Source organism: Musca domestica, unplaced genomic scaffold (assembly GCF_030504385.1).
Source record: "Musca domestica strain aabys unplaced genomic scaffold, Musca_domestica.polishedcontigs.V.1.1 21, whole genome shotgun sequence".
Lineage (NCBI taxonomy): Eukaryota > Metazoa > Arthropoda > Insecta > Diptera > Muscidae > Musca > Musca domestica.
Genome location: NW_026712258.1, coordinates 8,996,680 through 9,023,866, shown reverse-complemented (window position 1 = coordinate 9,023,866; position 27,187 = coordinate 8,996,680). Strand labels below are relative to the sequence as shown.

The 27,187-nt window shown below is 34.9% G+C and overlaps 1 protein-coding gene across 2 annotated transcripts in view; it reads left to right on the top strand.

Annotated features, from left to right (window-relative positions):
- Positions 1–447: 447 nt before the first annotated feature.
- LOC101893323 (monocarboxylate transporter 10) overlaps positions 448–27,187 on the top strand; it is a 35,795-nt gene continuing 9,055 nt past the window's right edge. Inside the window, exons 1-2 of one of the 2 annotated variants that reach the window (XM_020038486.2) lie at positions 448–904; positions 8,410–8,786. In XM_020038486.2, the coding sequence (XP_019894045.2) occupies positions 8,447–8,786 (340 nt within the window). In that variant the 5' untranslated portion in view covers positions 448–904; positions 8,410–8,446. The remainder of the gene's footprint in view (positions 905–8,409; positions 8,787–27,187) is intronic. The other variant, XM_005188280.4, reaches the window with a different exon arrangement.

Below are 27,187 nucleotides of genomic sequence, written 5' to 3'. Positions count from 1 at the left end.
GTGTTACTTTTTACAATTTAAAGTTCTATCGAGCTTAAAAAAAACACCCTTTAATTTGGTTGACGTCACTACCGACCAGCCCACTCCCGTAATTATCCATTCCCTAATGCAAGGATGAGTATGATGACATTTTATTCTTACCTTAAATTCCTTTGTATGCAGTTGTCACCCCTATTCACCCCCACCCCCACCCCACCTACATTACATTTACAATTCCGTATGTGGCAATACGTGTTCGACGAGTGTCCCCTGTACGTGCGTGTGGCAAACAGTCGTTATCAGATATGGGTATTTCAGCGCACCCGAGCATTAACATAAATATTTACCACAAAAAAGTTCTCCCGAGAACCTTTCATTGCGATAGAAGAATGTTTTTCTTCGTTAACCATAGCAACGCTGAGTGGCGAGGCGGTTCGTGTTCTTTTTACATCGTCAACGGAGTGCAATCGCTTGTCGCGACAACACTAGCGTCGAGTGTCGGTGCAAATAAACAAATCAATAATTGTGGCAGGGAGAATGACAAAGTTTTACTTTACCCACGACCGCCGTCGTGAATGGTAGTTCGCTCTGCCAATTTTCGGATTGTCGTAATTACTTATCGCTTGACAATAAGAAGACTCGCGGAACTAATTTATTCTAAAAAAAAAATAAAAACAAAATAGTAAATATTGCGGCGCTCATAGTTTTGTTATACCGACCTATATAAAACACATAGTTTGCGGTAATTTTTGACAAAAAATAAATAAATTTGTGCAAAATTAAAAATTCGAATAGAAATTTCAAGGTTGCGAGAACACTTTTCTGCCATTTATTATTATTCGAACCAAACTCTCCACGCCAACCGAGGAAGAGGCGAGTGTGCGTGTGTGCATGTGCAATTGTTGATATTTTTAAAAGAAAGTGAGTGAGTAATAATCGAAACACGTGTATTTGCGGGTCTCTCCCTGCCTATTCATTGGAAATAAGGCTGATGTGCCGCCGCACACCCATCTATCGTCCATCCCCACGTACAGTATTATAGAGAAGCGATGATGTGTGCAATGTGTGTTTGAAGTGATACTATTTGTATCTGAAAAAAAAAAAACGAAAAGAAACAAAACAAAACAAAATACGGAAAACTCAAAACAAAAGTTTGTTTTGTTCTTAATTTTTATTTTTTGCATATCACAACAAAAATGAACACCAGAAAGCAAAAAATATGAAAAAAAATTAATGCTGAATAGTTCTCATTTATGGACAGTGACTACCTTTTGCGGCCCTGTTATGCGGTTTAGTTCGTGTGGATTCGTTTTATTTTTGTAAAATGATTCCACAATGATGAAATGGCATTTTGCAATTGCAGCAGGCAGCCTTCAACGTCAATGTCTGCAGTGCGATCGGTTGTTAAAATCAGTGCGGGGTTTGACCCTGTAACTGAAACTTTAGTTGAAATTGAAAAGACATACCTATCTATGAACATATAATGTGAACTGTGCGTATTGGTTATAGAAAACAATCGGTATAGAAAATTGTATCTTCTGGATAATATCGCCACAATGAAAACGACGATAATACGAAACTATGGCGGGAAATTAAAGAATATAAAGCATGCAAGCTCTTACTATTTATATTCGATTGGTTTATTAAAGTCATTAAGGGACTGTTTCTGTATGACCATACAAAAATGAATTCGAAATGAGCTTAAAAAAATTGTAATCAGCTGGAAGCTCTACCTTACCTTTTTTTGTACCATGGTTTCGAGTTAATAAAAAGTTTAAAAAGGAATAGTTTGATTTTTCTTAATATTGACGTATGGTCATGCAAAAAGAGGCCCTGAAAATGTTTTTAAGTCCAATTTTTATTTGGGGATTGTATTTAATCTATCTGTGATCTATACAGATCACTGAAAATGTAGACCTACAAGTCTGTTGTTCGTTGTTTTGCCCCAAGTTCATGTAAAAAGGCGAAATACTCGTTCTAGCTTTCTTTTGGTATACCAATCTTCAGATCTGTTTCCGATTTTAGCAAGTATTAAGCGGGCGAAATAACCAAAACTTATTTGTGAATAATGCCAAAGTTTTGATAAATTGGGTTTTGACTATACAGGTAAGCTAAAAAAACTGCAACAAAGTCAAACGCCATAATTTTTACATTTTTTTTTAATTTTATTGAATGAAAGCAAAAAATGTCGGAAATAGCATCAAATTTTAGAATAAGTTTAGATTTGTTCAACTTGGTCACCTTTGGCATGAATTATGGCCTTCAAACGGCCAATGAAACCGTCACAAACTGCCCGAATGTTGCTCTGCGATATTTTGGCCCATTCCCGGCGAAGCGCTTGCTTGAGGTGATCGACACTTTAGTATTTTTTAGTGTCAACCTTGCTTTCCAAAATACTCCAGACACAATAGTGCAATGGATTGTTATCCGGAGATTTTGGTGGCCATTGTGCGCTGGAAATGAAGCGAGGAACCTCATTTTGTAAACATTCTTGGGTGGCGCGTGCTGAGTTCGATGGTGCTGAATCCTGTTGGAATGTCCGAGGTCGGCGGCCAAATTTTTTTCGCGATAATATTCGGTATTTATTCTGATGCCACCGGCGATTAATACTAGCGGAGAGCGACCATCGGCTGTTATGGCGGCCCACGCTTGAGTTCTGGTGGCCAACCGAAGGTGCACATTTTCAGCTGACGTCTTTGGCAAGTAAACACGATCATTTTGTTTTTTATACACTGCTGGACAACGAATGCTTTCTCATCGGAGAAAACCAAATTCGGCAGTTCACCACTTTCGGCCAAGCGAAGCAACTCTTTAGGTCTTTTGAGTTTTTTTCTTTCTGTTGCGGTATAAGTTCTTGCACTTTTTGGAATTTCAATGGCCGAGCACATTTTTCAATATTGCGATATGTTCAGCTCACGAGATATTTTTCGGCCACAGCGACGCGGTTTTCGATCAAGTCGCTTTTTTACTTTTCGAACCATTTCTGCTGATGTTGCTGTTTTCTTCCGTCCACTTCCTTGACGATGACGATGTGGAGCGATGGTACGGGACACAAAAGATTTATTCACTTTTAAATGCTCGAATGCCCTAACGATAGCCACTTGTGGTTTTCCAGCCAAATATAAACTTTTTTTCTGGAAAATTCTCACCAAAATGCTTTTGTACGCTTGTAAACAATATAATGAGCTGTTACAGCTGTCGGACGAGTGGCTTAGAAATTACAGCAGTCTGAAGTTAGTTACAGTTTTTTCATCTCCCCCTGTATATACTACTTGCAGCACAATTAAGATAATATTTTGAAAATCATTAAATAAGTATTCCACTTCATTTAATACTGGTGAAAATATTCCAATGGGCAAAACTGAAAGAAAAACCAAGATTTATTTCCAATTTATGTCAATAATTGTTAATTTTGGTGGAATGGTACGGGAAAGAGTGAACCAATAAATTCCATTTTCACATGAGATCTCTGAAACATTTAGATATACCAAGTTTGAAAAGAAAAGCTAACTTGTTTCGAAAGTTATGAGAGATATAAATATTGATAAATCTTATATCGCTTTTTAAGAGCGTTTTGTTATTCTAAATTTTGACCTCATTGTGGGGGAGATACCAGAAGGAGTGGACCGATATTACCTTCTTTGATCCCGATCTAAGTTTGGAAATAATATTACGATGTAACAAATTTGGACCCAATTGGGATTTATCATGCGCACTAGCAGGCAATCTCCAAATGTCCTGAAACCAATTTGGTCTAAAGAGACCGTTTTGGTCGTATCACATAATATATACACAACATAGCCATATGGCTGAGTTTATAAAAACAACAACAAAAATCTGGTGACCCAGTTTATGTTTTGGGCCAATTTTTGGTTGGTCATCCTATTAAAACAGCCAGCCACTTAGGCCCCACTATTCCAAAATAACCGAATAATACTCCTTAAGGCGCATTTATGTAAATTTGTATTTATATTTTCCCATTAACTGGGTTGAACATGCAACCTTCTGATTTGTAGTAAGATACTGATCTACTTTTAAACAAATCAAAGAGCTTTTAATTTTGCCGTATCGAATTCGCACTCCCATATTTAAAAGCGATAAATTAATTAATTTTTCCAATAATTACATGGAAAATTCAGTAGATAATGAAAGTTGAGCTAATAATAGAAGTTACGTGTATAGAGGGGCAAGTTCCCCATCTCCCTCATTTTTGGACAATTTCCGATAGATTCCTTGGAATGCATCAATTTTAGGTATATAGTGTCTTCGACAATATTGCAGATAAAACACGAGGATTATTTTGTTCTAATATAGGTCGTAGAAGACGTCATCAGGCCTAAGCGTCATGGATTCACAGCTCAATCGGTTAGAAAATGTGACTGAACATTCAATATGACGAAAAATAAGAGATATATTCCAAACATAGGCCGATATAACCCATTTTTCATACGAATCATTTATTTGGTCTGCCAAATTACAAAATATTCTGGACTCTTTCTTGATTTTTATTGAGAGATGTACAGAGCCAAAGTGAGTCTCAGGCGAATGTTTGGAAGTTTTGCAAACGGAATGGTAGGTAGATTTAATATAGAACCATCTTATGTTGAAAGAATAACAATATAGGAAGCTTTGTCTCCGCTTTAAAGCCCTCAGGATTGACTTTGATATACACACTCTTTATGAACAAAATTCAACGTATTTGTTTTTATCTGTTGATTCATTTTTTACACAAATATCAATTTTTGCTGGTATGACAAAATGAATCACAAACGTACATAATCATAAGGTCATCGTATTGCAACAACCGATTTATCAAATTTCCTAGATTAATTCCCTATGTAATATTATTGTTAAAGCTTGTGTTTACATAATTTAAACAATTTGTCATGTCATTTATGTTATTGTTTAAAACTAGGTATATTTATTACAATGCATCTGCTTGTGCAGACGTTTTCGTCTTTCTTTTATACCTTCCACCATAGCATGGAGAGTCATTCCATTTGTAATACCTCGAAATATACATTTTAGACCGTACGAAGCATATATATTCTCGATCAGCATAAAATTTCATTTCGACAATTTTGCAGATAAAATCATTCTAGCTTCCAAACGAAATAAAGTAGGTTGATAACATTTTAATCAGATGGGTGTTAGGCTTGCAGTTCAGCCTGGCAGAACTTAGTGCTTTTTTGCTTGTTTTTTGCATTTGTGTTAGTTTTTTGAACATGACTCTAAATTTTTTGATGATTGCCAGAAATTATTCAAAACGTTTACTGCTTATAAATCGAGAATTTTCACCATAAATTTTCCACAAGATAGAGAGATGTAGATGGACGACCACGACCATGTGATATACTATATCACTTAAAAGAATATCAAGTTTTGGTCCCTAATTTTCCATTGTCTTGGTTTATAAAAAATGTATTAATTAGGATGACTTAAAAGATCGTTAGAAAAAACATTCATGTCTTTTAGCCAAACAGGGTGAGATAAAAAACTGCAACAAAGTCAAACGCCATAATTTTTAATTTTTTTTTTTTAAATTTTATTGAATGAAACAAAAAATGTCGGAAATAGCATCAAATTTTAGAAGAAGTTTAGATTTGTTCGAATTGGTCACCTTTGGCACAAATGATGGCCTTAAAACGACCAATGAAACCGTCACACGCTGCCCGAATATTGCTCTGCGTTATTTTGGCCAATTCCCTTCGAAGAGCTTGCTTGAGGTGATCGACAATTTGGTATTTTTTAGTGCCAACCTTGCTGTCCAAAATACTCCAGGCACAATAGTCCAACGAAATGGTATTCGGAGATTTTGGTGGTCATTGTGCGCTGGAAATGAAACGAGCAACCTCATTTTGTAACCATTCTTGGGTGGCGCGTGCTGAGTGCGATGGTGCTGAGTGTTGGAATTTTCAAGGTCTGCGGTCAAAATGTTTGCGTGCCTAAGGCTTTAATACACCCTCAAGAATATTTTCGCGACAATATTTGGCATTTATTCTGATGGCCCGGTCGATTCATACTAGCGGAGAGCGACCATCGGCTGTTATGGCAGCCCACACCATCACCATGACCGGCGCTTGAGTTCTGGTGGCCAACCGAAGGTACGCATTTTCAGCTGACCTCTTTGGCAAGTAAACACGATCATTTTGTTTGTTTACAAACTGCTGGACAACGAATGTTTTCTCATCCGAGAAACCAAATTCCGTAGTTTACCACTTTCGGCCGAGAGAAGTAACTCTTTGGCACTTTTGAGTCTATTCTCTTTTTGTTGCGGTGTAAGTTCTTGCACTTTTCGGAATTTTAATGACTTTACCATGAGCTCATTTTTCAATATTTGCCGAATGGAATATTGCGATATGTTCAGAACACGAGCCATTTTCCGTCGTTTTAACAACTGACGGACGAGTGGCTTAGAAATGACAGCAGTCTGAAGTTGCCTGCAGTTTTTTTCATCTCACCCTGTATACTCTAAAACATATTCATAAATAGTTTTTTATATTCTTGAATTTGTTTTATTTTTATTTAAAACCACAAAATATTCGTATATAAGATTTTGAATGCATATAAAATCAAAAGGGGTAGCGAATCGTGCCGGCTTCAGCTAGTATTGTATATTTATGCACAAGGTGATTCAAATTTGCAAAAATTCCGTTGATATGTACTGCTAAAATCATAAAAATACTGAGTATAGGAAGTTACGGTTATGTTTGAGCAATACGAAGACATGGACCTGCTTATGGCAATTTACAATATGAAATTTGAAAGAATTCCGATGAATAATGTAGCTAAAATCATCGAAATGCCGAATGTAGGGTACTTTTATATATGGAGGATGTATGATGATGCGGACCTGTAAGAGACATTTTCTGTCATAGGATCTTCAAAACATTTCTGGTGAAAAGTATGTCTCAAATTATGGAAATATCGAATATCTGGAAATACATTTATATGGCAACTATAAAATGTGAATGTTTGTAATTGAATTTTGAAAACTATCAATTTTAGTGAAAATATTTATTTCATTAAAAAACTTTATAGTTTTTTTGCAAAATATCCCTTTTTTATTCGAACTCCAAAAATTATAAAATTTCTACACATTTATTGAATTATGAGTTTATAAACTCCGTTTTTCCAATCTATAAATTCCTCATATTACACGAAAAGGCAAATGTACATATAAACTTCGATAGATAAGGTCAACGTATTGCAACAACCGATTCATCAAATTCCTGGATTAATTCAATGTGTTAATGTTAATGTTTAAACAATTTGTCACGTCATTTATTTTAATGTATAAAACATGTTATAGTTATTACAAGTCATCTGATAGTGTTGACGTTTTCATGCAAGTAATAGAAGTGTCAAATTTATTTCTAAAGAATATTTATTGTCGACGATATTAATTAAAAAGTAAAAACAATGAAGAAGGATTTTATCTGAAATGAATGGTTTTATACTGTGTATTACACTTTTGTTTTGTGTGGAAGCACTCACGAGTCTCTCTCGTTTGTACAAGTAAAAAAAAAACATTAAATTTGGCCGGTCCACCTTAGGGTGAAGGAAACATTAAACCCATTATGACCTACAAATACCAATTTTTAGACAAATCCTTAAAAAAAATCTGACAAGAATCATCAAAATGGCGAATATCGGAAGGTACCGTTATACGGGGGCTATACCAAAACGTGAACCCATTATGACCAACAAATAGCAACTTTTACACAAATCCGTGAAAAATGTGACAAAAATCATCAAAATACCGAATATCGGAAGGTACCGTTATATGGGGGCTATACCAAAACGTGGACCCATACATGAAATGTTTCGCCACCATTTTCAATACCAGGCATCCTAGACTCAATACAAATTGTTCTGCTAAATTTTTCTGCCTACGTCAAATAATTTGGGATGTATCGTGATTTCAACAGACACACAGACGGACATCGTTAAATCGACTTAGAATGAATATGCTGATTATGAATATATATACTTTATGGGGTCTACGACGAATATTAAGGGATGTTACAAACGGAATGACAAAGTTAATATACTCTCCTTTCCAAGGTGGAGGGTATAAAAATCGATCGATATAGAGTGAGAGTTAGCCCTAAGGGTGATATCGGGTGGAACAAAATATTTTGTTTTCTGATATGTGTGTGCGTGAAACAGCAAACAGACTTTTTCGGAGGTCTGATTTATTTTTTCGTTTTTACAGAAGCTCTTCCATCTGTAACCCTAATGTTAGACTTTAAATTCATATTTTCGATAAGTACAGGGCTTCGTTTAAATGTTGTTGATTTGCCAACGTCAGTACAATGTAAGCGTACTATAGTACTATAGCACGGCTACTCTCTGACTGTTTTTAAATAACTGAAAACATTTTTATTGTTTTTCAAATAAACTATTGATTTTTTATTTTCTTTTCAGAAAAATTTAAACTGACGGAATTTAAAGCAATACGGCTATGACAGAAAACGAGCCCTTAAATGAGAGTTCGCAGTCGAATGGCAAAATTGTAGCGATCGATAACGGCGGACGCTTGAACGGCAACAATCATGCAAATGGCAAATTTCAAAAGTCCAAGGCATTGCCAATGCCGGAACACATTGAAGCTCCGTGTTGTCGAGACATTCATGGCGCTAAGGAACCACCAGATGGCGGTATGCGTGCTTGGTTGGTCATGATCAGTGCATTTCTCTGCAACGGAGTTATTTTTGGTATTATCAACACCTATGGTGTCATACATAAATTGTTGACGGAGCGACTGCAGGAGCAGGGCGATACAGATGCGTCCAGCAAGGCGGGTAAGTGAAAATGAATTTGTTTTTTGTAATTTTGATATTTCCTTGTATTTAGTAAAAAACATGTAAAATCTTTTCTATGACATTTTCGAATGGGTTATTTGATATTTACTACTATTTTGGGAAAACACAGAGAATACTATTTTTGTGGCCCAACGCATTTTCCTGTGGTTTTATAACTTTTCTAGGTACAAAGTGAACATTGGATATCTGATCTTGTGACGATATTCACATCAAATTCCCAATAGTTACTTTGAGGTCATTATACCAGTGTTTCCCCACCCTGCTGTCGGCCACATTTGCCATAACATGTTGGCGTTTAATTGGCTTACAATGACCAAAGTAATTTTTAAAGCATTCCAATTTAGTTGGAAACACTCTCAAATTATCACATCGAGAGCTACGAAGTCTTAGTAGTGGTGATGGCGGAGCACACATCGACTACTACGCTTTCTTACGGTTGAACTCAAACGTAATTCACAAACTTTGCCTCGGATAGTTAGTGAGTATGGATTTATCTACGGTCAAAGGCCTATTGATGATGGATGAACGAACGAATAAAAACGATAAACGAAAAAAAAAAAAAAAAAAACACAAATTCAATTGATTCATGACTTTTGTCAAGGTTCATGTCGGTTGCACTGGCTTTGTCAAAGAAAACCGCCACCCAGCCGCAAAAAAATCATTGACATCATTCTTAGCGACTGCGGATGTGAAATGTCGGAAAGAATAAACGCCAACAATGACTGCCATAAGTTAAGTATGTGGCGCACTTCAAGCTGTTCCGTTCTTTTGTATCAGCAATCAATTGGTGGCTCCGAAAGTATTCTTGGAATTTGGTTATGAAGAATTTCCCCTAGTATTTCTGATAGTTTAATGTGAATATTTCGAAATGAAAAACTAAATTAATGAAAAAGATACATGTCGAGGACCCAACCTGTCATAAATATTTGTAGAATATACTTTTGCTAATACCTAGGATATATTTGTACATATTTTTATATTGGATATTTTATATTGGACTAGCTGAACCCGGTGCGCTTCGCTACCCCTTTTGATTTTATATGCATTCAAAATTTTATTTACAAATATATGTTGGTTAAAAAAAAAAAAACAAATTTAAAAATTAAAAAAAAATTATTGCACTACTTTAATGCGTAAATAGCTATACCCAAACCTCAACTGATTTCAATATAATTTGGCAATTTTTTCTGGTGCCAGATTTTGTCTCTCTCGCTTTGGGTGCATCAAATATGTGAAATCGGCTGAGTATATATATGGGAGCTATAATCAAATCTGAGCGTATTTCAATAAAATTTTTTAAATTTATTTTTGTACCAAATTTAGCCACTCATGCCGAATTTGATTGGAATCGGAAATACGTATCGTGTTTTGTGCATCAAATATGTGAAATCGGCGGAAAATATTTATGGGAGCTATATCCAAATCTGAACCGATTTTAATATAATTTGACTAATTTATTTTCTAATCAAAATCCCGTTACATATTCCAAATTTCTTTGGAATCGGACATACATATCGTGTATGGTGCATAAAATACATGAAATCGGTCGAAAATATATATGAGAACTATATCCAAATCTGAACTGATTTTAATAAAATTTGACAAATGTATATTTGTTTTAATTTCCGCTACACATTCCAAATTTCATTGAAATTAGAGATACATAGCGTGTTTAGTGCATCAAATACATGAAATCGGTCGAAAATATATATGGGACTATATCCAAATCTGAACCGATTTCAATTTAATTTGACAAATTCATTTTGGCTCCCAATTCCGTTACATATTTTAAATTTCATTACAATTGGAAATACATATCGTGTTTGGTCCACCAAATACATGAAATTGGCCGAAAATGTATATGATATAATTTGACAAATTTATTTTCGGATCAAATCCCGTCACACATTCCAAATTTCATTGGAATCGAACATTCATATTGTGTTTGAGGCATCAAATGAACGAAATCGGTCGAAAATATATATGGGAGCTATATCCAAATCTGAACCGATTACAATATAATTTGGCAAACTTATTTTTGTTCCAAATTCCGTTACGTATTCCAAATTTGGAGACTGTATCTTCAACCAATCAACATATATGTGCATATAAAATCTAAATTTTTGGGAGGTACCTCCGATTCTGATGCTATATCTCCAGTTCCAAGTGGAAATTCAAAAATGTATATAGCCCATGTTACTTTCAGGCGATGTTGCAGTATATATGGACATTTTCAGGAAAATCTATTCAGCGGTTTTCGAGTCCATAAATTACAAACAAACATACAAATATTTTCCCCTTTTATAGATATAGAAGAAGAAGATACAATTTAAACAAGTGAAATACAATTACTTTTTGTTTTGATTAACAAGTATAGAATCGTAGGGCATGCGTCGGCTTTTGGTTTTGGGCTGGAAATTGAAACACTCTACTGACCCAGTTACCAGTACTTTGTTGCCGTTCGACGTCTGACTGGTTAACTACTAGTTGGACTACTCGGTGGAATAGGGAAGCCCTGCAAGTGCATTAACTAACAACATTTTTGCCACTTGCTCTTGCCAACACAGAAAAGTTCCGCAATTTGATCCAATGCTTGCGACTTCATGCTCTCGAATGCGCCACGAAATGTTGGTTTGAAATGAAACGAATTGGAGAACCGGGTGGCATTGTACGATTATTTGAATGCAAAAGCTAGCGAAATAACCGCAGGCTGCATTTAATTATTTTGTCTTCTCTTCACTTACGTTCATTTTACTTTCAATTTGAATTATGTTAATTTGGAAAAAGCGGAGGAATGGGAAAAGAAAAAAAAATCATATTGAAGAAAATTCAACGATTTGTCATATCAGATGAAAAATTTAAGATATATCTATGTCATATCGAGATTTACAACGTTAATCTATTTTTTATGTCTTTTCTCGACGAGGTTTTCTTTGAGATCCTGAATCCTCTTTCTTCTCTTATTCTTCGTGTGTACATTCGTGTATATAATAATTCCTGATTAATGAAAAACGTATCGAATGTCAATAATGTAAGAGTGATCAATTTTGAAGATACAACCTTAACTTGCAGGTCAAGTTCGAAGATGGGCTATATCGGTCCACGATATCGTATAGTCCCCATATAACGGTATCCCCGATAATCGGTATATTGATGATTTTAATCACATTTTTTAATGGAATTGTCCAAAAATCCATACTAGAAGAGAAATGTCTGTACCTCCCGATATTCGGTATTTTTATGATAGTTGCCAATTTGAATGAAATTTACTTTACTTAGTACTTTAACCCTTGGAAGAGTAGAGTATTGTCCATATAGGACCACGATATCATATATCCCCCATATAAGAATACCTCCCTTTATTCGGTATTTTGATGATTTTAGCTCCATTTTTAATTTCAGGTAATTGTCTAAAAATCCATAGTATGAGTTCTTTTTAAACACTGTACCCCCTGGAAGAGAAATGTCTATATAGGCCCACGATATCGTATAGCCCACATACAACGGCACCCCCGATAATCGATATTTTGATTTTAGGGACATTATTCACCGGAGTTGTTGCAATTTCGTATTTAGAATTAGTAATAGGTACTACAGCCTATGACAATAAATTGCGTATGCCGGCTCACGTCTTCGTATAGCCTTCATATAACGGTACCTCCAAATATTCGGTATTTTGATGATTTTACCGATATTATTCACCGAAATTGTTTCAAATTTCGTATTTGAATGTTGTAATGGCTTAAAACAAAACTTACCTATGCACGTCAATGTCTTCGTATATAACCCAATATAGTGGCTATAGTTGGCATTTTTAAGATTTTAACAGAATTTTAAATGGATTTTATTTTATTTTTTTTGAAAACTTCCAAATTCGTTCCAAGTGTTGGAGGGTATTCAAAGTTCAGTCCGCCCGATCTTACTACTTTTTTACTTGTTTTTATGAATTTAAATACTAAATTTCAATCGACTCGTGTTTAAATGCGATAATATAGGTTTAATAGTTATGTTGGCGAATTAACTTAAGAGATGCACGGGAATTTAATATATAGCTGTTCAGGTGCCATTGATTATCGGGATTTTGATGTTTACGACGATCGGAAATTCTAGTGTTAAGATGGGAACTATGATGTAGAAATGTCGGTTTATATTCGATTTTAGGATAATCGTATGTTGACGAGTCGTGGTTGATAGAAAATTACGAGGCAGACGATATGTGAGTAATCGAAGATTACGATGTTCGTGTTGTTTGCATTGTTAGGAAAATCCTTAACTCTGTAGAATGGACATCGGGTTGTAGATGATTTTACCATCATCGGGATCCCGGTTGAATGTTATTCGGGTTTTCTGTCGATAGGTAACTGGAGGTTTAAGGTGCAGGTACATACAGATATTTCGATTGAAACGGTGAGCCGAAGCGCCTGAGGAACTGTGAGCCAAAACTGTGGAACAATTAACCCAAACCAAGAAGATTTCCAGCCAACGATTCTTCTAAATACAGGCCATCCTTAACGCAAGCGCCCTGCAGTAACAAGCCTGTTCTGTCAACCGATACGACTCTATATGTCTTCACCATAGATAAGTCAATGCGAATTATTTCTCATGTCGCCAATTCTTGGCAAGTAGTGAAAGAATTGCATACGGCTGTTGATTTGTCGGGCTTTGAGCGTTCATTGAGTAACGTTGTTGTTGTATGTTGGTGAGATAGGCTGTGTCTTGTTTTTCGAATTGTAGTGTGGTAGGTAATAGTTCCCAGCTAACAATTTTTTCCGAGGGCTCTGATGTCCGATTTTTCCGAGTAATCTGCAAATACTTTTGTTTCGTTTAAAAATGCAAAGCAAATCAGAAAAAACGCGTTAGCAGAGAGTTAACTCTTTTTCAACTAGATTTTTTTACTGTTCCCAGCAGTCCGATGGCCATTACAATTTAATACCCATCCAAATGTATACTATTTTGTCAATAGGAAAAAAATGAAATAACAGTTGTTAATAGCATACAACTAGCATCCGATTTAGATGAGTCTAGCAATACCACTACATTACATTACATTGTGAAACAAAATCTATATTACAATTAAAGAACAAAACAAAATATAATAAAATGTGTCCATCGCACTTGCATCTGAATCGAATGTCGATAGATTTCGAACCCAACCATCCTTCGCTTACAATGTCTGTAGATTTTGGACCCATCCAACATTCGCTTACATTGTCGGTACATTTCGGACTCGTCTGACGGCCTAAGCCATCGCTGTGTAAATGTGAGTAGAAATTGTATACAGACTTTGGATGAGTCGCGCCTACATTGTTATTGGTTCCAGTTGGAAGATGTATGTGCAAAAAATTCGCTGGGGTTCTTCCCGAAAAGTTTGAGAGTACTCTGCACATATCCGATTCTCGGATAAAACTATAAAAAATATTAATTTTTTTCCTGAATTTCGTATCAAACATCGGAAAATTTTTAGAATTATGGATAAAATATACGACATTATTCCAAATTTCGTACCAAAATCCTATATTTCTTCGATTTTCGAATAGATTTTTTCGGAATTTCGTCTCAAACATAAAAAAGTGTTCCGAATTTCCTTTTTTGCGAATTCTAATCGAATTCTTCACGAAACTCTAGTGTTCTTTCCGATTTTTTTCGGAAAACAACTTCCAGAAATATGGGCAATCTTACACAATTTTGAGTTCTTTCCGAGTTCGACATTAGAATCGGAAACATGTGCAACGTTCTTTTCTGATTTCGGGGAAAAATCGAAAAGAATTCAACCATCCACTCTTCTGTCTGTATAAATAACTCTCTTGCCTATTAAAAATCCATCTTATTGACGTCGTTGAATTAGATTTCTTTCCTTTAAGGGTTAGCAAGCGATTTAAGCATTAAGCTAGACTGAATGATCTAGTTCATACACTGTTTTCAATGAATAGTTCAATCCTATGACGTACTTTTCCTTCATCAATATGTAGAAAAATATAGCAAAAAGAAACATACTATAACACCATTCACTAACTATTAAATATATAATCATTATGCAGTGACAGAGGACGGAATGCTAGGGCTTGCATTGAACTGATGATTGCTTAATTGGTGCCAAAATGTGTAACGAAAATGTACCATGTATATTTGTAATATGTTCCCTCATCAGCGGTTTAATTGCCAGCGGCATCACTTAATCAGATTAATAAAATAAATTAATAAAATACCAAAAAATAATAATTTGTCGATTTGTTTTTTATCATCACGTTTCACAATTGCTGTTTTTTGCAATATTTGTACGCAAGAGAGAAAAATCTCACTTCATAATTTACTGGAAAACTTTTACTGGCTAGATTATAGTGCAGACCTAGCGTAAAAGAAATCTGTCCACAAAAATGCAATCCTCTTAAACTGTGCCATTTTTAATTTTGGGTGTTTTATAAATAACATTGCAATTTTTTCATTTGAATTCCATTTTTTCTTTAACGTAATTGATATTGTTGCTGACGGCATCTGTTTTTGTTTTTTAATCGGAATCATTATTTGTCAATTTTTTTATAATATTTAATAATAGAAATGGCGTGTGCATCTCCATTTCGGCAGCACAAACTCATTGACAAAGAACCACCCTTGACCTAGGTTTAAACAATGTTTTGTTCAACTTGATAAGCCTAAAAATGATTATGAAATATATATTCCAAAAAAAAAAAAAACTAATTAAATGAGTTCATAAATTTCATAGAAATGTCAAGAAAGTAAATACGACATGTTTTTGTTAAAATTTGGAATATTCGAAAATGAAAACAAAACTATTCTGTAGCATTGATATATTTTTGCATAATATTATTATGTCAATGGCATAAACATATATGTATTATTCAATAATATGTAAACATAAAACAAAGGTGAAAAGTCGAGCTGGGATTGAGAATTTATGTGAAGTAGACCATCCTTTTTTGAATGCGTATATGGTTTTAGAGTAGTCACAATTTGGAAACTATATCCAATGTAGAGTGCATAATATGACTTCGATAAAAATTATATTAAAAACTATTTATTGGAGCAATAGATATACCGGACGTAGTTTCAATAAATAGTAAAATTCGGTCGAATATGAAAAATTTATCAAATTTGGGCTGCGATTTCATATATATGGTGGACAATGACCGTAAAATCGGATGAAGATTATATCGACGATGTATAAAAATCTGAACCGATCTCTATAAATTTTGGCAAACGTCTTTTTGAGCAGTATCTGATCCGCGGTGCCAAATATCATTATTGAGGAGTGCATACTACGCATGTGGGGGACATTAACACATGAAACATATTTATGGAAGCTATAACTATATCTGAACCGATTATCCCCAAATATGATGTACTTGCTTCTGAACTGAATTCGGTCGGATGTGCCAAAATTCAGGTCATTTGGTGCTCAATTAACCCGAAATCGGTTGAAGATATATATGGGAGCTATATCTTAATTTGAACCGATCCTCACCAATTTCAATAAGGTTCGTCCTTAGGTCAAACAAATATTGTTTGCGATCTTAATACATGAACAGACCGACGGACACACAGATGAAATTTTGATACCCTCCTGCATTTTGAAGGATCTTGAAAAATTTAAAAAAATACGTCGAAAAAGAAGAGGAAGACGTGGACCTGCATAAGTTTTTGTCATGGGCTGCATATATTACTTACCGAACTTCAAATACGAAATTGGAAACAATTTCGTTAAATAATATCGCTAATATCATCAAATTTGAAACATTTCTGGTGAATAATGTTGCTAATATCATCAAAAGCCGAATAACCTCTTCCAGGGTTAAAGTAATCAGAAGGAACTCCTGGTGTCGATTTTGAGACAATTCCATTGAGAGATGTGGCTAAAATCATGAAAATACTGAATATCGGGAGGTACTGTTATATGGGGGATATACAATATCTTAGACCTATTTAGACAATTAGACAAAAAATTTGGCTAAAATCATATAAAAGACCGGAAGTACCGTTATATGGAGGCTATACGATATCGATGACATAGCCCATTTTCGAATTTCACGCTGATCAAGAATATATTTACTTTGTTAGGTGTAGAATTATTATTTCGATGAGTTACAAACGGAATGACGAACTTCATATACCCTTCATACTATGTATGGTGGAGGGTATAAAAACTACGTCTTATAATAACAATTCAAGAAGGCATGAATTAGTGTCTTTCGTCTTTCCCACCAGTCTTTAGGTGGGAACTTTCGGAGCTTAAAACTGGGTTATGTTCTAATGATTTATTGAATCACTTTGGATTAGTATTATTGAATAGTGATGACACCAAAGGTTGGGTTGGTGTGGGATAATAACTGCGTTATTATTTATTAACAGCATTCCAATTTTTCTTGGCGAGGAAATTCCAATATTGTACAGAAGATGGATCCTTCTGGGGTTATTAAAAAAACGCGACACTAAGTTTGTTTCTATTTAGTAAAGATTTTTTGTAATATCGAGTTATTAGAAAAAATGTGTTAAACGATTGTAAGTCTGACTGACTCTTGACATAGGCGTGCTGCCTTAATATTTACATTTTAATTTAAACGAATTTCCAATCTCAGTAGCCCTTTTTAAGGTCTTCATTGGAATGGACGAGAGGTTAGTCGGTCTGTGGTCTTTGTGTAATGTGTGTCTAGTTCCCGGATTGGATTGGATTGGATTATAATAATGCATTAGTATGAACAATATTCAGGCCTAACTCCATGTGAGTGATGGGGAATAAACACGATCTAGAGAGGCACGTCTCAGGTGCCAGGGCGGGGAGTTCTGTACACCTGCGAAGTTATTGGAACGAAAGTATTTGTTAATGCTGACGCTCGAAAAAAATAGATTGGTAATTAGTGAACTGATGTCACAGTCCTGTTTCAGTCCTCAACCCTTAATTTTGAAAAGTCTACGTACTTCTCCACCTGGGTCCCACTAAATACGTCAGTGATTCTAAATCAATCTCTAAAACTGGAGCGAAGTACAGTCTATTTAATGTGGATATGGTGTGAAATTCGAAGAGCGTTCTGAAGTTTGTTGGAAGTGAAATCAAAGGTCTCCTATAACATCAACAAAATGGACTCTCGACCAAATAACTCTCTTCCCAATTACGACTTCTTTCTTAATCGCTATCGCCATCACGATCATCAATCAACCATGCGATTTTAATCAAAAATATTTCGAAATGTAAACGAAGTCCATTCTTGTAATTGCTTTTGATGCTCGTGTACGTGTGTGTACATTTCATCAGCTATAAAATATATATTTTTAACCATATCACATCACCTTTTGGGAATGTCTTGTAAACGTTATCACGAATCGATTGCATCATCGTCAACATCATAATCATCATTGCAGACAAGAATCTTTGCGTGGCCCCAGACATTATCGTATTCTCATGTTTCTCAGATCGGCACTTGTTGGCGGTGGTGAAACGCGGAATTACCCACAAAAAAAAATGAAATTCGCTGATTTTACAGAGAACGGCGACGTATGGACCAATGCTAAATTGGCAAGATTTCATCCCCAACCATGTACACACGTAAATACATGCGACTATTTACATTCCGTGTGGTGTGGCGGAAGTAGAACGTAATCTGCGAAACGTTTTGTTATCTGGCCATGATCGTGAGAAGTGAAAGAGCTGCAACACGTACTCGCTCTGGGGGTGTTATTTTCGGTCATCACGAGCAAAGTCAAGACCAAATAATCGGTGGCTGTTCTTGCCTTGACATTAGCCATCAAATGTTCAGACAGATTAAATGTCTTCCCAGAGATAATTTGGTGGGTGTATTGGCAGGGGGAATATTGAACTTTGAATGGGTTGTAGATTACTAGGATATACTTTTATTATTATTCTCAAGGGATCATTGCACCTTTCCAGAATTTATTATTGTTTTTTTCCAGAACAAAATATGTAAAACAAAGTTTGGAAAAATACAACTGCAAAGTTCAACTGCGATTTATAGAAAATTAGATTTCATGCATCTGTCCAAAAATATTTTTTTAACTAGTGAAAGGGGTTAAATCGCTTCTGAAGGCCTAATCTGTATTTTTAACAACAATCGATATTGTTATTTTATTAAGTCATTCCCTTAACGGCAAAGTTGACAATATTGACACTCTATAACCATTTTTAACAACTATCGTTTTTATCATCGTCATAAAAGGAATATAAAAATTATAATTTAAATTATAAATTTGCCTTGTGTTGTGCATGGATTTTTGTTTAGGAAAACAAAACTTGAAAGTTTTTGAAAGTTTATAGACAATTTATTCGCATTTTATAGAAAAACACAATTCTTATTGCAAACATAAAAAACTGTCGATAAAATAAACAATAGCAATAGTTGTTAAAATATACAGGGTAGGTATATCCTGTAACTTCAGTAGGCCTATTCTGTATTATTGTTATTTTATTGAGTATTTCTCTTTAACAACAAAATTGACAAATTTGCTATTCTATAATAGTTTTACCAATAATGGTTTTGTTGTCATTATAAATATTAAGTTTTAGTTTTGAACAATTTTAAAGTTGAAAACTTTTGAAAGTTTGTCGACAATGTATCTACATTTTTAAAGATGCAAATACCAACAACTGAAACGGGTTTGAAATATATTTCTGTTTATGTCCCAGAAACCATCTATTGGAAAACAAAAAAATGCTTTTGGCTGTTGGTGGCAGCGTGATAAGTACTTACTTCCTTTGACATGGTCACGTTAATATAATGGGTTAGTAGGCCGTTTTGTAAATATTTACTCTTACCGAAAATTCTGGGTAGGCTCTAAAACCGTTATTTAAATAAGCGACATTTTTGAACGTTTTTGGTGATATAAATACACATGTCTTCCGTAGCCATAAAGTAAAGCTCCTTCAGATTAATTAATATAAAAGCCTCAGTCATGTGGCTACAGAGGGAATACATATCATTTGATACGGCCAAAACGTGTCTCATCGAAATAACGGGTTTAGCCCCTAGGTCTCTTTGGACCAAATCCGTTTCAGGACTTTTGGAGTCGATCTAGCGATGTCCGTCCATCTGTCTGGTACCTCCCACAAAAAATGTCAAAATTTTCAAAGAACACACGGAAAGAGAAATGATAATCCAATTTTGCTCCAACTTTGCAAATCCTAATATTTGCGTCAATGCTAGGTCAGGTACGAAAACGGGCAATATTGGTTCACTTCATCAAGTACCTCTCCCACAAAGGGTCAACATTTTGAATAATTACAACTTTTATAAAATGTGAATAGTCCGGTTGTCTTCAAGTTTCACACATCTTTTACTTATTTTTACTAACATAAGATCTGTTGTGAAGATGGGATATATCGGTCTACTCCTTCTGGTACCTGCCCCGCAAAGGCTCAACATTTTGAATATCCATGAAGCTCATAAAAAAGCGAAATTAACATCCGATTCCATTCCAGACTTAGTACATCTCAATCTTTCCATCAACACAAGATCTGCTATAAAGATGGTAGAGATCGAACCATTTATTTTGCTACCTGCCCATATAAGGTTCAAAATTAAAAAAAAGCTCAAAGAATCGAAATAAGCATCAAACTCTCTTCAAATTTCACACATACAAACATAGAATAGAAGATCTGTTGTGAAGATGATATATATATGCGAACCCCTTCGGTACCTCACCCACAAAGGGCCATCATTTTCAATACTTTTATTTGTCATAACTTGCAAAAAAAGTCAGCGATTCTTTACAAGTTGCTATACTTAAATATATCTCTCTTAATCAGAAACCTGAGATGAATATGTATGAAATTATGTTCGATTTTCTTGTAAATTTTACCCATACCAGTATTTTTATATGTATTAGATGAAGTATGAAAATGGAATACTTCGGTCGACTATATCTGGTACCTCACGCACATATTAACATTTTCTAAAAATTATCACATATGTCATATAAAGAGAAGGACATTACCAATATATTCCAAACCTGGCCCGTCACAATATTTATATCGTATCTATTTAGGTCCGATACGAAATATTTGAATAATCATATCGGAAGTCTAAATATACTTATATAATCGAACATTGGCTGAGGGTATATGTCTGTCGGTAGAACCGATTGATACTTTTTAACTTGCTTAATACCTACTTAGTTTTACTTTATCGTACGGAAAACTATATATGAGATACAACATTGTATGTGCGGCAAATCATTTAAATATTTTAATTGAAATTCATATTTGCGTCAATCTAGAGTGTTTAATATGTATGTAACCCGAATCACATTTGTATCGACAATTACAAATTTTCAGTTCAGAACAAACATTTCAATTTAAATATTTCACAACAACAATATTTTTGATGTGGTCTTCTTAGGTTGTCAACACAATTTAATATCAATAAATATTGTATTGCGATTCGAGCAGAATATTTAAAATTAGCTTCTTCGTTTGTCTTGATGCGGTCAAATGTATGAAGAACATGTATAGTTCGTGTCATGGAGTCAATTAAAAAACAAAGCTGAATGTTATATTCGCGTTGATAAAATGGAACACTTCTTCGGTTTATAACCTCCACCTTTGTATGCATGGTATATTAAGTTTGTCATTCCATCTGTAACACCTCGAAATATCCATTTTGGTTCCTATAGAGTAAATATATATTTAATTAGCTTAGAATTCTACATCGAGTTAGCCATGTATTTTCGCTCGTCCGTCCGTGGAAATCATTTTAGCTTTCGAATGAAATGAAGAAGATTTATAAAATGTTATTGCGATTTTTGGTATTGAAAATGGGCCATATATGTCCACGTTTTGGTATAGCCCCCTCCCCAATATAACTTTACCGCGCATTAGTTTAGCAGGTTTTACCCAGCATGTAAGAAATATCCTTGCAGAGAAGTGTCTTTATAGGTTTTTTTGTATAGCCCCCATATAACCGTACCTCTAGATATACGGTATTTTCACGATTTTAGCCACATTTTCACCGGAATTATATTATATTTAGACTACATTCTGTATTTTGGTGATTTTAGCCACATTTGGTGTTGACACCACCAATAAAAGTGGAATAGAAAATAATCTACATAGACTCACATATAACTGTACTTAACGATACTTATTATTTCGATGATTTATGTAGATTTTTGGACAGACTTTGATTGGTATTTGTTGTTGGTATTTTAATCATTTTTGAGGCAATTTTTTCAACGGAATTTTGTACTTTTTCAAATTTCTTCTAAATGATGTGGGGTATTATAAGTTCAGCCCGACCAAACTTAGTTATTTTTGTATATGTTCATATATAAGTTGAATGTATATTTCGAAAAAGGAAATTTAATTTTGAATGTTAGATGTTGTCAATGAAATATCATGAAAAAATTGTATATTATATGTTAGCATGGGATTATCTTAGATGAGATAGCAAACAAAGATTGCATAGCCGCAAAGATCAGAAAAATTGTTTTATATATTTATTCCATGTAATACTCATTTTTATACCCTCCACCATTCTATGAACGGAATATTAACTTTTTCATTCCGTTTGTAACTCCTCGAAATATTCATAATATATCCTGCAAATTATATATTTTCTGGATATGCGTAAAATTCTAAGACGATTCACGTTTTCGTATAACCCTATGTAACGGTACCTCCCGATATTCGGTATTTTCATGATTTTAGCCACATTATTCAACGGAATTATTTAAAATTTCGTATATGAAGTTCGTAATGGGTACTACAACCTATGACAAAAAATTTTGTATGCAGGTCCACGTCTTCGTATAGCCCCACATATAACGGTACCTTCCGATATTCGGTATTTGGACGATTTTAGCGACATTATTCACCGGAACCGTTTCAAATTTCGTACTGGAAGATCCTAATGAGTACTACAGCCTAAGACAGAAAATTGTCTGTGCAGGTCCACGTCTTCGTATAGCCTCCATATTACGGTACCTCCCGATACTCCGTATTTTCATGATTTTTGCGACGTTATTCAACGTAATTGTAACAAATATCGTATTTGAAGATCGTAATGGGCACTACAGCCTATGACAAAAAATTTCGTATATAGGTCCACGTCTTCGTATAGTCCCCATATAATGGTTTTCATTTAAGTGGTAGTTTTCGGATTTTTTTTTTGAAATTTATCAATTTCCTTCGAAACGGTGGAGGGTATTAAAAGTTCGGCTCGGCCGAACTTACCTTCTTCTTTTACTTGTTCTGTTGTTCAATTGTGTTAAAAATGCGGATTCTCTGACGAAATTCTCTGTAACTTTTTGTACCCTCAACCATTTTATAGAGTGTGTATTAACTTTGTCATTTCCTTTGTAACTCCTTCAAATATAGATTTTAGACCCCACAAAGGCAGGTGGGTTAAGTTCGTAAATGGGCCATGTCTACTTATAGCCCCCATATAACGGTACCTTCCAATATTCGGCGTTTTTATGAATTTAAAGACATTATTCACCGGAATTGTTTTAAATTTTGTACTTGAAGTTCGAAATCGGTACTAAAGCCCATGACAAAAAATTACTTATGCATTTCATTTAAGCGGTATTTTCGGAATTTGTTAAAAATTTTCAAGTTCTTTTAAAATAGTAGAGGATATATGGTAGAGGATAGGTTGTCTTTTAATTGTTTATTTTAACATACATGCGTCTCAACTTTCTAGGGCAGGTTCTGGTATTATCCACAACAATTGACGAAATGTTTTTAGGAATGAACATATTTTTATATATATTACTTTAAAAAATATGGGTTATGTGAGTTTATAATATTTGGCCAAGTCAAACATCTTACCCATATGCCTGTAGTATTGACAATCACCCACATGGAAGTGCAAATAATTATCTAAACACAAAGAACATGAGTGAATAAATGCATTTAACATGTTCTGGGAATACATATTAACAATTTTTGACAGTGATTTCAATTGTGATGTGATAAATTTGTGGAGAAGTGAAGCATGCGTTCAAGTATTGAAACTGTAAAGCGATATCAATGCTCAGGGCCAAAAAAAAAATATTTTTATTGTTGCTATTGCTGCTGCCTATTCGCCCACATCCGACAATGTTGTTTCTCATTTTCCCAATCATTGACAAGACAAAGAAGAAGATGAAGCAAGTGAATGGAATCAATAGACGTATTGAATTATCAATCGATTCAATTAGAATTGAATTAGTTTTAAGATTTGAATACAGGTATGTAGATATACACACACACTATAATTGATATGTACGCACATGCCTTATTCATATGTATGTATGTAGGCATGCATGTTTTTATGGATTTGCAAATAAATTATTTTCTATGGTTCTAACTGATATAGTCTCATTTCATCGCATCTCGGCAGTCGCTGTGATTTGTGTTAGTAAAATATTTGAATTTTGCTATCTGACAATAATTATGATGATGATGATCATTATCGTTATGATAATCCTGTTATCTAGTTGCAGCATTTAAATATACATTTACTTAAATTGTAAATTATTAAAATGGAGTAATGCCACTAGTATTTATGTACATAGTTACAAGTGAAGATAACTGAATCATAAGCAGGATGTAGGGTTAATTCCGGGTATTATGGGCCTTCAAGACAGGAATATACAAATTGGCCTAATGAAATATGCAGTCGATTGCAATATTTTCTTCTAAAATTTTAAAAATTTAAATTATATTCCTATGAATTAATTGATCATATTTGCCAGATTTTTTGCTTTTTTACGCCAAAGTCCAGTTAAAAGCAAGAGAGGCAACTAAGTGAGTTTTGCTAAACTTCATTAACGTTTTGGCAGTATGGTAAATTATTATTAATTTTTTTTTGTAAAAAAACCAAACCTGCCCCCTGCACATTATTTTAAAATCGGTAGTTGCTGTCTAATATGTGTTTTTGCTGGGCAGTTGTATATTGGTCGATTAACAATCCAAGTAATGTGTTCCCTATTATAACATGACCACCCAAAGCCAATAAATAAATACAAAACCCAGACGTCCACTTTAAGAAAACTAGATTCGAATTTGTGCCTAACTTCGCCATACTTCATTAATTGATTTGTTAGTTCATATGCCTGATGGTCTTTTGATTGCTAGTGGCTAGGGACGACATTCGTATTGTAATAATAGATAACATCAATCCATCCAGATGCATTCAGTCCTGCCTGATAGATTTCTTGAACTGGGGGCACGGTTTTATATAATTTTATTTCATTGTCTATATAGTGTTGTTGTTATAAAAGCTAAACATGATTGGTTGGATTTCTGCTAATTCGGTTCCAAATCCAGGTTTAAACATTTTGCTAGCTTTGCGGGCTGTAAAGAGATGAAAGACATTTCGCACATCTTCGTCAATTCGTGCCCAATGCAGATTGAGACGACTGCACCATCCTCAACGTATTTGCGCTAATACGACTATCCTGGTTTGTCTAGACAGTCAAAGCTCTTTAGCTCCAATTTATGAGGGCTAAACTCCGAGGACGGTATTCATACGGTAATTGTTGATGACATCTCTGTCTGTATCGGTATGAAAGCTACCAAAGCCATTGTTTCGATCAGTCAATAGATGGCCGACTTAATTTTACGATTTAACTAAAATGAATTAGAAACAGAAATAAAAATAAATCGGGAAAACCCGACGGAAAAAGTATTAAAAATTATAGATTTGAATTCAAAAATATATTCCAGAGCATTTCGGCATACATTTAATGGATAAAAATCAGCGAAATTCCTATAAATACATCAGACATCTACTACCAACGCCATCTACCTGATATGCGTCTTGATATTGATATTCTTCCTGGCGGTACCTTCACTGAGAGACGGGGTATTATACGACTTCGTCTCGCTTCATCACTTTCGGAGCCTTTACGTCGTAAAACATAATTGAGCTTCATTCACGGAGGTTCTATTATCTTTCTTCCCAGGGTTGGGGAGCGATTTAATCCTTACTCATAGTCTACCTCATTTCCACTTCTTGTGCTCCTGTACCAACCTGTTGTCGTACATACTCAGTTTGCCACGGACAGTAGGGTTTGAACGCTGCGGCTCATTACGTCCATTCGCCTTATGCCGAAAAAACATTTCACCTACCCAAACATCAATTTGCATTATCGTGGTTGGAAAAGTGGCCATATTTTCGGACGATTCCTTTGAACCTTCCGAAATGGTTTTATGGCTATGTTGGTGGAGCAGAATGCCACTGGCAGATGTGAACATTCAATTTTTTTCAAGGGTGCTTTTGTCCTCCCAATTCGTTTTAAGAATTCTATCAGGTGAATTTTAGTCTCTGCCTAAAAAGCGAAACTGCCTAAATGGTGTCGTTTGGCAAAATAAGGCTTGAAACGTTGAAAACATTGAAAGTATCTAATATCTAGCGGAAAGATGAGAGTTTACATTTGTAAGTTCATTTAAAACTTCAAACGGATCGAGAAAAGACTATCCAAGAACCATATGTAACTCCTACTAACAAACCCATTGTTTTGAAATAGTTAACGCTTTCGACAAACTAGACTGAAGGCCCCTCATACGATTGGATTGCCGGTTAGTGTGTCAATCGTAGAAGCGGCCTCTGCTCACCATTGTAATTTTCCTTTGGAATGCTCTAAAAACTCTTGACGGGCGCATAAATCTTTTCATAAAATGCGCTATGTAATGTGTGACTGGGTGTGTGCTGGGTATGTGAGTGTGTGTTTGTGTTGTGCATGTGTTTTGCAAAGAAAAACAATTAGATTAGAAAATAATTCAATTGCAAAGATTTTGCACGAAGTACGTTTTTGCTGGTTGTTAATTGCCATCATTTGTGCCTCTATTTGATCTCCGATCACATTTGACGCCTAATCTTGGACTAAATGGAGCGAATATCTGGCACAAGCCAACCCGTCATTTGCTGTTGTCTTTAGAACTTGCAAGGCGACGCACGTGAAGGTTCAGTGAAATGTAGTGGAACAGTGCAGCTGGACAGCTCGACAGACAGACGGACGAACGCAGAATGTAGGTGTCATAAGTGGTAAATGTGATGGGTGTTTGAATGAAGATTACAGTTGTTGTCTTTATCATCTGCACCGCCGAAACGTCAGTCCATTAAAGCTTTGAAAAGACAGCAGCAGCTGTTGGTGTTATTGTTTTTTTGTTTCTGCTTTCAGACGAGAGCTTCGATGTGTGTGTTCAGCGGATTATTGCTGCTATGATTGACGTCTGCTTTCCTTTGAATGCGATTGCCGGCTTGATGTGGTCATAGATGGCTAATAAATTCAAATCGATTCTTTGACGCTCTGGACATGAGTATGGTCATAAGACGTTGTTATTGTTGCCATTTTGCTCTCTTATGGAAATGGCAAAGTAAATGCGACGCATTACCTACAACGTCTGTTTCATGCGTTTGGCTTCTTGAGCT